General features: G+C 45.7%; 1 protein-coding gene across 11 annotated transcripts in view; it reads right to left on the reverse strand.

Moving 5' to 3' along the window:
- Positions 1-13,860, reverse strand: part of SETX (senataxin) — a 65,006-nt gene that overhangs the window by 5,223 nt on the left and 45,923 nt on the right. For 9 of the 11 annotated variants that reach the window (XM_006939577.4, XM_023242908.2, XM_023242903.2 and 6 more), the window contains 6 exons: positions 13,468-13,575; positions 10,479-10,666; positions 8,547-8,639; positions 6,732-6,896; positions 3,131-3,229; positions 1,750-1,837 (listed from right to left, as the gene is read on the reverse strand). In XM_006939577.4, the coding sequence (XP_006939639.1) occupies positions 1,750-1,837; positions 3,131-3,229; positions 6,732-6,896; positions 8,547-8,639; positions 10,479-10,666; positions 13,468-13,575 (741 nt within the window). Of the gene's footprint in view, positions 1-1,749; positions 1,838-3,130; positions 3,230-5,893; positions 6,353-6,731; positions 6,897-8,546; positions 8,640-10,478; positions 10,667-13,467; positions 13,576-13,860 lie in introns of those variants that run through there. The other 2 variants (XM_045043553.1, XM_045043554.1) reach the window with 2 other exon arrangements.

Genomic DNA, 13,860 nt, shown 5'->3' on the forward strand with positions numbered 1-13,860 from the left:
GGATTCTGAGAGCACAAAAACGGTTCTGAGTAAGGGCTATCGCTCTTGGTTTCTCAGAGAAAACCAAGTGCCTTCGTCATTGGTTCTGTTTCCGGAAGGAAAACTGGGGTAAGCATAAAAAACAAAAACACAGGAGAAAGGCTCCAAGGACCGCGGAAGTTAAGTTGGAAAAACCCAAGTGATAAACTGGGACTTTTTTACTGTATTCTTTCTCCATCTTTTTACGGCGCTGGCTTCCCAGAGTGAAGACCTCCCCCACGCGCTCTCGGGGCCCTCCCACCCGGACTCTGTCCTGCCCGGTCATCCGACCGCAGGCCGCACTGCCAGGGCACAAACTCCTGGGTGCCAAACAGAAGGGGGCGGTGGGAACGGGGGAGCCCACAGAGGCTCCTTTAATCAGGGCAGACACAACACAAGTGCCATGTTACCTTCCAGGTTTAAACACCGCCAAGATTCAAAAAATTTATTACTAAAAATAGTAATAGGTCAACCAACTGATAAGAAATCCCGCTTTCACACTTAGATCCTTACGGTCCCAGGAAAAATAATTCTACAAAAAACCTTTTATTTTGAGGTGACTGTAGATTCACAGGAAGTTGCGAACAAAGTTCAGAGAAGTTCACGCTTCACACAGTCTCCTCAGTTATGAAAATGTTTTTCAAACTTCCAGCTTATGTATAAATGTTCATGGCAGAGAGATATAATAGTGAGACAATTACAAAAATATATGCCCCACTGAATCTTATCCTAAACAAGTACAAGTGGAAATTCAATTTCAAAAGCAAAGACAGTCCTACGGCTATCTGTTCTGCTGGACGCTTTTAAGAGCAACGTAAAGATTTATTTTTAATAGTTACTTCACCGTGTCGGGATTTAGAACATGCTAGAAACAAAATCTTTAGTTAAACTCCTAACAAGTTTTTCCTAGTGACTTAAAAACAGGTGGTACCGGCAGCTTTCAAAAATTCTTTCAACGGGGCACCCAAACAAGAAAACCTGAAAAGCACAGACGCAGGGAAGAAGTACTCGGGCCAGACGGCGTCGGAATGCCCTCTGGTGGCACTGAGCCGGAAAGTAGGGGGAAAACCGGGGAAAAAAAACCCGAATGAGTTGGCTCCACTCCTACGATAACCAACGACCGTGTTAGACACTGAAATTCGACAAGTCCGAAGCTATTACCCCTAAGGGGACAGGCAGCAAGCATCTGCTTTCCCGGGCCGTGACATCACCGAATGAGGCCGCGCTCCGTCCACCACGGACGGACGCAAACCTGCCGCCTCTCCTAGAGGGGCTCCGCCACGGCCCCCACCCGGGGGACACGGAGCGCGCGGCACACAGGAGGGAGGACCCGCGCGCGCTCGCCAGCTCCCTCCCGCTGGCCTTAAGCTGGGCCAGTAACAACCAGGTGAGCTGAGTGCCTGCTAAGTGCCCACAGCTGTCCAAGCACTTCACTTCATAGTATGGATTTACTATCTCAACAGTCCCCGGATGGGAGACTTCTTTCTTCTTTCTGAAAAAGGTCATCTTGAGAACAGACCATGGGTACCTGGGCCTTGGACCGGGGCAGGGTGAGCGGTCAGCACCCAGGCAGAAGCTGCTGGAGCGCAGAACCACCAGGGGGAAGAGGCTCATTATTCTGTAACCCTGCGATCACTTGCATTTTGATGGAAAATAAAAACGAAACCTCGAGCCAGCCTCAGTTAACCATGGGCAGACTCTGGAGTCCTCTGGTCCCAGGAATGCACCTACCATCAAGGTCCTTAAATGTCCGAGGATGAAGAGGCTGTACTTGGCTCGTGTAATGGTGACATTCAATCTTTGCAAACTTGCCAGAAATCTAAGTGGTAAAAAAAAAAAAAAAAAAAAAAAAAAAAAAGTTACTTCTTTCTGCAGAATGACTTAGCATGTGAGTGTAGGTGAGTCACAGACACACACATCAGACAGCTTTTCTCGGGCTCCTTCTCCTCCTTTAACGTGATGTGGTTTTCTCCCTTTTCCCAACATAGGGTCCCCGGCAAATAAGAAACTTCCATCAAAAACAATAAACAAAATATCCGGAGCTTTCCCTCCCAAGTGGTGCATCGGTCAATCTCCTAGTCTCACTTGGAGGAGACACTGGCAGTTTTAACAGTGTCATTCTTAAGCCTTAGAAACATCCTAAAAATACAATACTAGATCAGTTATTATTTTTAAAAATTAAAAAAAAACCATTTTTTAGTAGGCTTCGTGTCCAGTGTGGAGCCCAACACGGGGCTTGAACTCATGACCCTGAGATCAAGATGTGAGCTGAGCTGAAGAGTCGGACGCTTAACAGACAGCCACCCGGGCGCTCCTTGACCAGTGACTCTTCATTTAAATGTATCTGAAATCACTCAAATGTCGTGGAGCCAGTACACAAACACACAAGTCTCAGACAAATGTACCAACAGATCTAGGGGAGCTCAGAAGGAACAGAACTGCCATGTGAACAAGGTGAACTTTCCAGTGAGCTGGGAGAGAGCGGACCGCTAACAGGATGGCCCGGAGACACCAGGCCTCCGTGTGTGCGTGCAGACTCTCTCCAAACGGGGCAGGGAGAGCGTACGTCACCATTACTTACGTTACTGTTTTCTTTCAGACCAAGTCAACATATCTGTACAATCTGGAACTTTCACCTCCTCAAAAGAAGGAAAAAAGTAACTACACAGGAGTCTCAGGGCTCCAAGACGCGGGGGAGTTTTCTGTCAACCGTCACAGTGTCCTGGGCCTCTTTAGTGAGTAAACCCACAGGAGTTAAGGCTGACAAACTTGGCCAAAGCACGAAAACACAGCGAAGACGAAAAACCACTCCATGACCCATCCTGGAGAGGAGCAAGCCCCCTGCAAACTCCCCCCGGTCCAAGATCGAGGGCACTCTTCGGAGGGAAAGGACAGACTGCCACGGGGACACAGGTTAACACACGAGGTACAAAGAGCAGCACACCAGACAGCGGATCGACTTCACGCAACCGAAGGAGGGAAACCTTCACGATGTTACGCACGGCTTTATAAAGGCCGAGCGAGCAAATGACGGTATTCTCCGACGGTGGTCGGAAACAGATCTGGCTCGAGACTACAGACCAGTGAAAAGGCAGTGACGAGAGTTACTCACCCAATGGAGCCTTGCATGGCATTTGCTCTGACACACGTGACGATAACACAATCTTTCTGGCGGCCCTGGAACGCGTCCACGGTATCTACTTCTGCCGGCCTATTTGCAAAAGAGAAACAGGCTCGTTGGAAAAAGGAAGCTCATCGCGAAACGCACCCGTTTACATGGCAGTGTTCTGCAAAAGCTTTTTTCGCGGTTCTCTTTTTTTTACCGAAACAGGATTCACGGAGCGTAAGATTCCCCGTTCTAAAGTACGGCATTCCGTGGTGCTCAGAACCCGCTATGTTGTACAACCGCCACCTCCGTCTGCCTCCGCAACGACACTTCCACCCCTCGTGCCCGTCGGCAGTCAGTCCCTCGCGATTTCTCCCGCTCTCCAGGCCTGGCAACCACCAACCTACTTTCTGTCTGGTAATTTCACACAAACGGAATCATAAAACGCGTGGCCCTTCCCGCTTGGCCTCTTTCACCGCCATCGATCCATTTACAACTGAGGGACGTTTGGCTTGTTTGCTCTTTTTGACCGTTACGAGTAACGTTGCTGTGAACATTCACGTACCAGCTTTCGTGCTAACATCTTCTCCGTTCTTTTGGGCACATACCTAGCAGGGGAGCTGCTCGGTCGCTTGGTAATTCTATGCTTAACTTTTTGAGGACTCGCCAAACTGTTTTTCCACAGTGATCTACCATTTTACACTCTTCCCGGCAAAGCATAAGGGCTCCAATTTCTCAACGTCCTTGTTCAGACTCTGTTATTATCTATTATCATCATCGTCATCATTTAGGTGGGTGAAAGGGTATCTCACTGTGGTTTCGATGTGCATTTCCCTTAGTGACAAACGAGGTGCAACATCTTTCCCGTGCTGGTTGACCATTCGGTCACAATCTTCTTCTGAGAAACGCTATTCAAAGCCTTCGCTCGTTAAAAAAAAAATCCGATGACTCAACTGTTTGTTACCGAGTTGTGGGAGTTCTTTCTATACTCCGGATAGGAGACCCATCGGATACAGGATGTGCACGTAGACTTTCCTTGACTTAGGATGGGGTCACATCCCAATACACCCATCAGAAGTTAAAAATACCTTAAGTTGAGAATGCATTTGTTACACCTAACCTACTGAACACCGGAGCTTAGCCTGGACAGCCTCAAACAGGCTCAGGACACTCACGTTTGCCTACAGTTGGGCAAAGCCCACTTCCTGATAAAGTGCTAGGTTATCTTACGTAACTTATTGACCACTGCGCTGCGATAGGTACAGAACGGTTGTGTCATGGTTCACCCCCGGAACCGTGGGGCTGAGCGGGCACTGAGGCTCGCCGCTCCCCAGCATCACGAGGCAGGATCATACCGCACACCAGTCCCCGGGGAGAAAAAGCCAAATTCAAAACCTGAAGTACAGCTTCTACTGAATGTGTGCTGCTATCACACCATCAGAAAGCTGAAAAATTCTAAGTCAAACCATGGTAAGTCAGGAACCATCCGTATCTTCTCCCACTCTGTGGGCTGTCTTTTCCCTTTTTTGGTAGTGTACTTTGACACACAGAAGTTTCTAATTTTTATCAAGTCTAATTTATCTACTCTTTCTTTGGTAACTTGTGCTTGGGTATCATACCAGAAAATTGTCTAATCTGAGGTCATACAGATTTATACCTTTGTTCCAAGTTTTATAATTTTATCTCTTAGATTTCCTACTCTACTCCACTTTGAGTTCATTATGGGGTGGGAGACAAGGTTCGAAACTCATTCTCTTGTAGGTGGAGATCCAGTTGGTCCAGCACCATTTTGTTTCCCCAGTGAATGGCCTGGGCCCCCTTGTTGAAAACCCACTGGCCATAAATGCATGGGTTTATTTCTGAACTTCCAATTCTAGTCTACCGGTTTACAGGTCTATCCTTAGGACCATACCACTTCTGATAACTAACTTTGTAGTAAGTCTTGAAATAGGAAAGCATGAGCCCCTAACAGTATTCTTTTTCAATGTAATTGCGGTGTCTTGCATTTCCACGTGAATTTTAGGTTCAGCTTGTCCATTTCTACACAATGGGCAGCTGGAATTCTGGCAGAGACGGCAGAATTGAGGGTGAGTTTGTAGATCACTCTGGGGAGCGCTGCCCCCTTCACAACACGAAGTCTTCTGATCCACAGAGAATGTCTCTCCACTTACCTAGGTGTTAACTGCTTTCACCATTTTGTACTTTTCTTTTATTCCTAAATATTTTGTCCTTTTTGACTCCATTATAAACAGAATTGTTTTTTAAATTTCCTTTTCAGATGGCTAGTTGCTACTGAGCACACACGCGATGGATTTTTGTATGCTGATCCTGCATCTACAACTTGGCTGAACTCACCTGTTAGAATGGAGAGCTTATGTGGATTTTTAGGGTTTTCTACATAGTAGGTCCGGCCAACTATGAAAAGGGATAGTTTTAGTTCTCGTATAATACAAACACCTTTAATTTCTTTTTCTTGCTCAATTATCCTGCTTAGGACCTCTAAAACCATGCTGCACAAACGTAGCAAGAGCAGGCACCCTTCCTGATCCTAGCGGCACAGCACTCAGTCTGACCATCAAGCATGTCATAGATACCTTCTATTAGGTCGCGGAAGTTCCTTTCTATTCCTAGTTTGTTGAGTGCTTTTATCACGAAAAGTCAAATGCTCCTTCTACATCTATTCTGATGATCGTGTAGGTTTTCTCCCTTTATTCTATTAGTATGGTAGATCACACAGATTGACTTTTGTATGTTGAACCAACCTTGCATTCCTGAGATAATCCCACTATGGTCTTGGTGTATACTCCTTTTAATATGCGGCTGAATTCAGTTCCCATTATTTTGTTGAGGATTTTTACATCCATATTCATAAGGGATACTGGCCTGTAGTTTCTCTCTTCTTGTGATGTTTTCCGTGGCTCTGGTATTATGGTAATATTGGCCTCATAAAATGAGTTAGAAAGTCTTCCCTCCTCTTCTATTTTTTGGAAGAGTCTGAGAAGGATTGGTGTTAATTCTTATCTTAATGTCTGGCAGAATTCACCAGTGAAGCCTGGTCCTGGGTTTTTCTTTGTTGGAAAGAGTCTGACCACTAATTCCATCTCTTTTTACAGGTCTGTTCAAATTTTCTATTTTTTCTAGAGCCAATTTTGGTAAGCTTGTGTGTTTCTAGGTTAAGAAATGTTTGAGTTAATGGCTTTCCAATGAGACAAAAACACGATCTTCACCCTGTTACATAAAGGCATGAAAAGGGTTAAATACTTTATCCCAAGTGCAAGTGTTACTTCATGAATCCTGCTAGAATTACAATTCAGGTCAACAAGTCCCGGGAACCAAAGGAAAAGGCCTGGAGGGTTTCTCAGTCGGTTCCACTGCCAGTTGTGGTGGGGAGGACACTGCCAGCAGCAGGAGGTACTGACTGGTCTGCGGGGCTGGGAGGGTGAGCGTTCCCTACCCAGCGTGACCCAAGCCAGCCCGTGAGTCTCCTCCTCCTATCTTACCACAGCGTGAGACCATTCCCTAGAGTTAGGTTTCCTTTTATCCCCTCTTTCTTCTTTTTAATTCAACCGAAAACCTGGAAATATCTGTAAAAATATAGATGCCTCACCCTTTTCTATCAAACTCTTTGTCCAAATCCTTCTGAATCATCGTCTTCTGAGCCTTGTAATGGGTTATTATGCCAATGTTCCGGAAAGTAACATCCCTTCTTTTGTCTTTAATAAGTTTAATTATTTCCATTACCAGTTTTATTTCTTGAACATTTATATATGAGCTAAATAAGATGAAAAACAAAACAAAACAAAACAAAACACATCAAAACTAATAGCAGTCCAACTGCTAGCTTCAGTCCCACTTTGTTTTCTGCTAGAGTGAAGGGCAGGAAGGTAGCTTTGACCTTTGCTCAGTCATCAGTGGCTCAAAGAGGCTGTTACAATGACCATCAATATGGTACCCTTAAAGACATACAACCACCCAGTGAAACAGGAAGTTATGAGGACGAAGAGTGTGATGTCACCTGAAGCTTACTCATCGATCTCTTCATCTGTCAAAACAGGGACAGCAACAGTAAGAAGTATTGACAGTAACCAAGACAGGAACAGTAAAGAGCTAGCACTAAGCATCTACTGTCTGGGGGCGCCTGGGTCGCTAGGTCGGTTGGGCATCTGACTCTTGGTTTTGGCTCCGGTCATGATCCCAGGGTCGTGGGTTCTGTCCCGAGCTGAGCTCTGCCCTGACAGCACGGAGCCTGCTTGCGATTCTCCCCCTCTCTCTGCCCCTCTCCCCGTCTCCCTCAAGATAAATAAACTTAAAATAAAGAAAAAAAAAAGAATTTGCACACACTGAGACCAGCGCTCTAGACGGGATCGTCTTCCTTCACTCCCCAGCACTGGCTGCGCGGAGCTCGCACCCACGGCCAGGGGCCGCCGTCCACGCGGACTGAACAGGACGCAGCCTGGGGGCACGTCCGCACTGGCCTCCCCCTGCACTCCCAGCTCACTTCCCAAACGACATGCACCCCTTCACTCCCATTCCAGGACAACCGCACTGCACCTGAAGCTGCCTGAAGGTCTCAGTTTAAGGGCCTTTAATCCCCATGTTCTTAACTTCTAGGCTCACTTGACAGAAAACCCAGTCAGCCAGCCTTCTCTTCCATCTCTGAAGTCCTTATTTTCGTCATTCACCTCTCAGGCCAACGTTCCTCTATGACCTTCACCTCCACATTCCTTGTGGCCAACTGCTTCTCTGTCTCTCTTAACTTCTTCGCTGAATGTCCCCTCCCCCCTCCTCGGTGGCTTACTGCCTCGTTCTTACTGAGGATGTCACCTTCTCTACGGCGCTCTCGGTGACACAGAGGTGGCACTTCTATTTCTCCTTACTTCTAGATAGGCCCTGTGCTGACAAACGCAGCCTTTAGACTATTACTCTCTTATTTTCTCGTAAGCCCTGACTCCTTTGAAGTTTTTACTGCTTACCAGCCACCAATCCTTTCTGTCATTCTCAGACTGCCTGGAACGTGCTCCCTTACTCACAATCCCACACGTGAGGGGTCGTTCACCCTTTGTCTCCCACCTGCATCCAAGGGATCTATACTGCCTCTTGTCTTCGATCACAACAGCCATGCACTGGGGCCATGTCTGTCCTACTCACAGCTGTGACCTTAGCATGTATTTGCTCAAGAGCTTATCATGGTAGGGATTACGATCCCCATTACAGACTTAAGAAGAACTACAAGGCCGAAACATATAGACAGAGATATTAATAATCTATGATAAAAAGGAGAAGCTAGTAGCCTAGCTCCCTAAGAATGACCGTGCCCTGATCCTAGGCAGAGAGAGGCACAGAAAATGTTTTCAATATAAATATGAAAAATAATAGAACAACTCTGGGACCATCACTGGGGATTCAAGGGAGGAAAACATACTCATTATCCCGTCTTTCTGAACCGTCTCCGACATCAAACACGAGGTAAGGTTGAAACGGCCAGTCTGATGAACACCGATTGGTTTCAGTCAGTCTACGAAAAAGCAGCCACCATTCAGCATACAAGTTATAAGAAAAAAAATTCTCATTATTAATTAGTATTTTTTTGTCAGGGAAGAAGCTGGGGATAAGATATCTTCTCAGAATGTGTTTTAGCAAAAGGTAAAACACAGATTTTATTTCTGTTCTCAGTGAGGGCGAGTGGTCTATGCACTTACAGATAACCACGACTAAACAGCACTCACGAGGAAATCGCACTGGGAATTGTAAATTGGAATCCTGTCCCGGGCTAGCCACGTGCTGAATGCTCCTCTCACGAGAGCAGCGAACCGCAGCTCCCAGGCAGCTCCGCGATCACGAGGGTGACCTCCCCTACACGGACAACCACTCCACTTGTCACTTTCGGTACCGTATTCAGTGCATCACACGGGACATCCAGCACTTTATCACAGAATAGGCTTCGCGTTAAATGACTTTGCCCAGCTGTAGACTAACGGTAGGGGTTCTGAGCACATGTCACCAGGCTGGGCTAAGCTAGGATGCTTGGGAGGGTAGGTTAGGTATATTGCATGCCTTTTTGACTTATGTTTATAGGAACATAACTCCGTCATAAGTCAAGGAAAATCTGTACTATGTACAGTATGGTATGATTTTTCCCCCCCCAAAATTAAAAAAGGCGGGGGGGGGGGGCCTGGGTGGCTCAGTCGGTTAAGCGTCCAACTCCTGATTTCAGCTCAGGTCATGGTCTCAGTTTACGAGATCAAGCCCACGTGGGGCTCTGTGCTGAACATGGAGCCTGCTTGGGATGCTCTCTCTCCCTCTGCCCCTGCCCGCCGATGCTCTCGTGAACTAAATAAACTTAAAAAAAAAAGTTTTTAAAAAAGAATTCAAAAAGTGGGGTGCCCGGGTGGCTCTGTCAGTTGCACGTCTGGCTCTTGATTTTGGCTCAGTCGTGATCTCACGGTTCATGGGATTGAGCCCCACGCTGCGCTCGATGCTCACGGCGCTGAGCCTGCTTGGGATTCCCTCTCTCCCTCTCTCTGTGCCCCTCACCTGTGCTCGCTCTCAAAATAAATATTATAAAATAATTTTATTTTTAAAAAAAAAATTTTTTTTTCAACATTTATTTATTTTTGGGACAGAGAGAGACAGAGCATGAACGGGGGAGGGGCAGAGAGAGAGGGAGACACAGAATCGGAAACAGGCTCCAGGCTCTGAGCCATCAGCCCAGAGCCCGACGCGGGGCTCGAACCCCCGGACCGCAAGATCGTGACCTGGCTGAAGTCGGACGCTTAACCGACTGCGCCACCCAGGCGCCCCTATAAAATAATTTTAAAGTGAAAAAATTTTTTAAAAAGATAGGCATAATACAAAGATTGGAAATAGATACAGCAAGATGCTATGAGTGATTATTTCTGGGTAGCATAAATAAGGGCAATCTTTCCCCCCTTCTTTTTTGTTTATATACATTTGCTAAAATCAACATGGCTCCTGTAATTAGAAAAAAATTACTAAACCTTTGTTTTACATTTTTTATGACAGGACTTAAGAACACACTAAAATACCTATTCTTCTTAAGCAGCTAACCCTACAAATAAAATAAGCAGTAAGGAATAAACGGAGGGCACCTGGGTGGCTCAGTCAGTTAAGTGTCTGACTCTTGATTTCAGCACAAGTCATGATCTCACGGTTTGTGAGTTCAAGCCCCCTGTAGGGCTCTGTGCAGAGTGTGGAGCCTGCTGGGGATATTCTCTCTCTCTCTCTCTCTCTCTTTCTCTCTCTCTCCCTCCCTCCCTCCCTCCCTCCCTCCCTCTCTCCTCTCCCCCTACCCCCCCCAAATAAACTTAAAAAAAAAAAAAAGGAATGAACTCACCTATTTGTTTTCAAGCTTCTGTTATAAACGTAATTAGAGGGGAAGAGACATATGTCTGGGTGCATCCTGTACTGAACAGTAAGCTGTAAAACAGGCAGCCTGCCGATCACATTGTGCTCTACGCTGTCTTCCAGCAGCTTGCAGAAGCGAGCCATCATTGACTGGTCATAGCCATACTCCTGCGCTTTCTGAAAGGGAGGAACCAATTTCCAAGAATTCATTTATACTTTTCCCACTATCATCAAACACTGAGTGGTAATATGGGAATGGCGAGGTTTAGGTGGCGTTGAGATGACCAACAAGCAAAAATTCAGAGGAAGAGGTTTCTGACTCCGGCCCTTGAAAAGCCATGTAGCTTGACTATAAAAAAGTTCATTTAGAAAATCTACATACGGCTTATGAAAAAGATGTGGTCTTGTAAGTGGCCACAAACTGAAACTATTTTGATGTAAACAGAGGTCGCCGGAAAGAATCAGTAAGAAAAGAAACAAAGAACTGTAACACAGATTTTAACAATTATTTCTAGGGGACTCTCCCACAAATGGAAACATCGACTCATCGTACAAGCCTTTTAAAGACCAATTTCTCCATCCATCTGTCCGTCCGTCCATCCAACATACACGGAGCCACTATGGTTTGGGGTGCTGAGACTGCTAAGGTGACTTAGCTCAAGCATCACAGAACAGATGTTCCCATGGAGAAGACCGACAACTGACAGTAATTACTAAGATGATTGCATAAACCCGTTAGTGGGTTACAACCTGGAAAATCAGTGGGATTTTTCAACGGGATCCAGTGGGATCCACTTTTTAATGTCAACATCACACAGATAAGTACCGTGTCTTAAGTAACCTAGATGCAAATGTACTCTGCGGGATGCACGAGGACAACGGAGATGGGAGCTTCGCACGCGATGCCTAAGACACGGCACTGAAGACGTGCGTGCAAAGTTCACCAATCGGGAGAGTGGCGGAAGAAAGGCGTTACTTCCTAAATCATAGGTTACTTCTGTATGTGATTTTAAATAGGTTTATGTAACTTAGTATTAGTAGACATTCAACAATTTTATCCACATCCCCAGAAGTTTCTCTCTTCACAAGCTGGCCAAAACCTCATTTTGAATCTTCTTTCTGGGGAAAAAGAAAAAGGTACCACTTCCATACCTGCGAAAAAAACCCCAGTCTATCCTACAGAATGACGTGGATTTCTACGCTCTGACGTGGAAGGATAATCCTGATCTCTTTCTGGACTGGAAAAAAGACAATCTGGCACAGAATGCTTCTGGCCCTTTAAGGCAAACCCTACATATAAACAACCACACACAAGCCATCTTTTAGGGACTTAGTTACTGACCCCCCGGGTGCCAGCTCCATAACGCAAGCAGGGATTTCGGTCTCTTTTCTTCACTGTCTTAACGCCAGCACCTAGAACAGTGCCTGAATGAGGCTGGCACTCAGTAAACGCTGATGGAAAGACACGAATGAGAATAGGCCACAAAATCTGTTAAAATACTCACAACGATTCTCCTTAAATAGAGGTGGACAGAAAGGCAAGTTGAGAAAATTAACTTTGTAATTATTTTCTAAATTGTTCTCAAGAAGGCTGCATTGTTTCGGCAACAATAACAAAAAGGCCAGATTTTTCTCATTTCTGTCGCTTTTATCAATCACCAAAGGAGGTAATAAAGTTGGGGCCCATCAAGAATTTAATCGGTAACTTTGTGAAATAACACAAAGTTATTTTGTTATTTTGTTATTCAAAACAAATGCAGTACAACGGGGGCACCTGGGTGGCTCACCCGGAACCGACTCTTGACTTCAGCTCAGGTCATTCTTGAGTTGGAGCTGCGCATCGGGCTCTGTGCTGACGGTGCAGAGCCTGCTTGGGATTCTCTCACTCTCTCCCTCTTCCCCTCCCCGTCCCGTGCTCTCTCGCGCTTTCAACATAAATAAACTTTAAATGAAAAGAAACATGGTACAGAGTTGGCTCTTCCTTACTCCCCCGAACAAGATCGCCAGCAGCTTTTCCCTATGGACACAGGTCTTCACTCAGAGCAGGTGTGATCGCACAGTGTGCTCAGGTGTGAAAGAGCCGCACTATCGTTCTGAATGATTCCAAAGTCAAAACACCATGAGGACAACAAAAACCGCACGCTTTCATTCCACAAGTGCACACACACGCTTGGGAAGGATCTGTTCCCTGGGGTTGTTTATGCAGCCAGTACTCTAGGTTTGTACAAATCAGCTATGTATTAGTGAAATACACAAACATTATTAAATTCAACGCCATGGTCTACACCTATTCAGATTACCCAAAACATTTATTAAATCCCAACTCTGGTGGGCATTTATTTCTAGGAGCCCTCTCTGGTGAGGGAACAGGAGAGACAGGCCACTGCCAAGGTGCTGGTCCTTCCCGCAGGCGGGGTTCAGAGCCCCCTTCCTCCCTTCCTGACGCTGCACTTTCAGAGGACGTGAGAAGCACATTTTTTATCCCCCCGATAGGACACAGAATTCTAAAACTGGAAGTGTACTCTAAAAGTACATTTAAAGTACTCTGTGTAATGTTTTCCTCAAATCTGCATACATTTAAATATAAATCAGGAGGTTGGGAAACTTCTCCTTTTAAAATTTTCCTTGTATTATAGTTTTGGTGTTTACTAAAATGGATCAGATACAGCCCTTAAGATAGCTGCACGCTGTTTCCCAAAGAAAAAGCCCAATGCACACGGAACACGGGTCTTTCTCGTCTTCTGGTCTTTGACGCTCCCACTGCATGGGTCACGTATGTACGTAAGCACAATTAGGAACAGAGGGACATTTTCACAGACTTTTACCTGTTAAAATCCAAACGGTGCTTCTCTCTTCTTAGCCATTCCCTACTTTTCCCTCCAAACAGGAGATGATGACCCAAGAAAGCCCCCCTCCAAACACAAAAACAAAAAGCCCCCCCCCCCCTTTAAAGTATTACGAACGTGAAACAAACGCACCATGGAAATGACCGTGGGAGGGAGCTGTTTTGGGTCTCCGACGAGGATCAGCTTGTTACATCGATGGATGAGCGGGGTAAGAGTCTCCACTTCACAAGACTGCCCAGCCTGGGTAAGAAAAGTACAGAATGAAAAGGTATTCTTCATCATCTCTGCTGTTTCTTTATCCCCGTGCGGTTTCTCAAATTCACAAAAGTTCTAACATTCAGAAAAGTATCACACTTTCTCCTTCTGCACTGAATACCAGCCAGGATTTTTGAGTGGACGCTTGTGATGAGCACCGACTTTTTTTTTTTTTTTTTTTTTTGATTAAAATAAAAGAATACTATAAACGGAGAAAAACAGAGAAGGATTTTTCTATGGTTACAAAGTAAAACCGTAACAACGGACACA

The sequence above is a fragment of the Felis catus genome, chromosome D4 (assembly GCF_018350175.1).
Source record: "Felis catus isolate Fca126 chromosome D4, F.catus_Fca126_mat1.0, whole genome shotgun sequence".
Lineage (NCBI taxonomy): Eukaryota > Metazoa > Chordata > Mammalia > Carnivora > Felidae > Felis > Felis catus.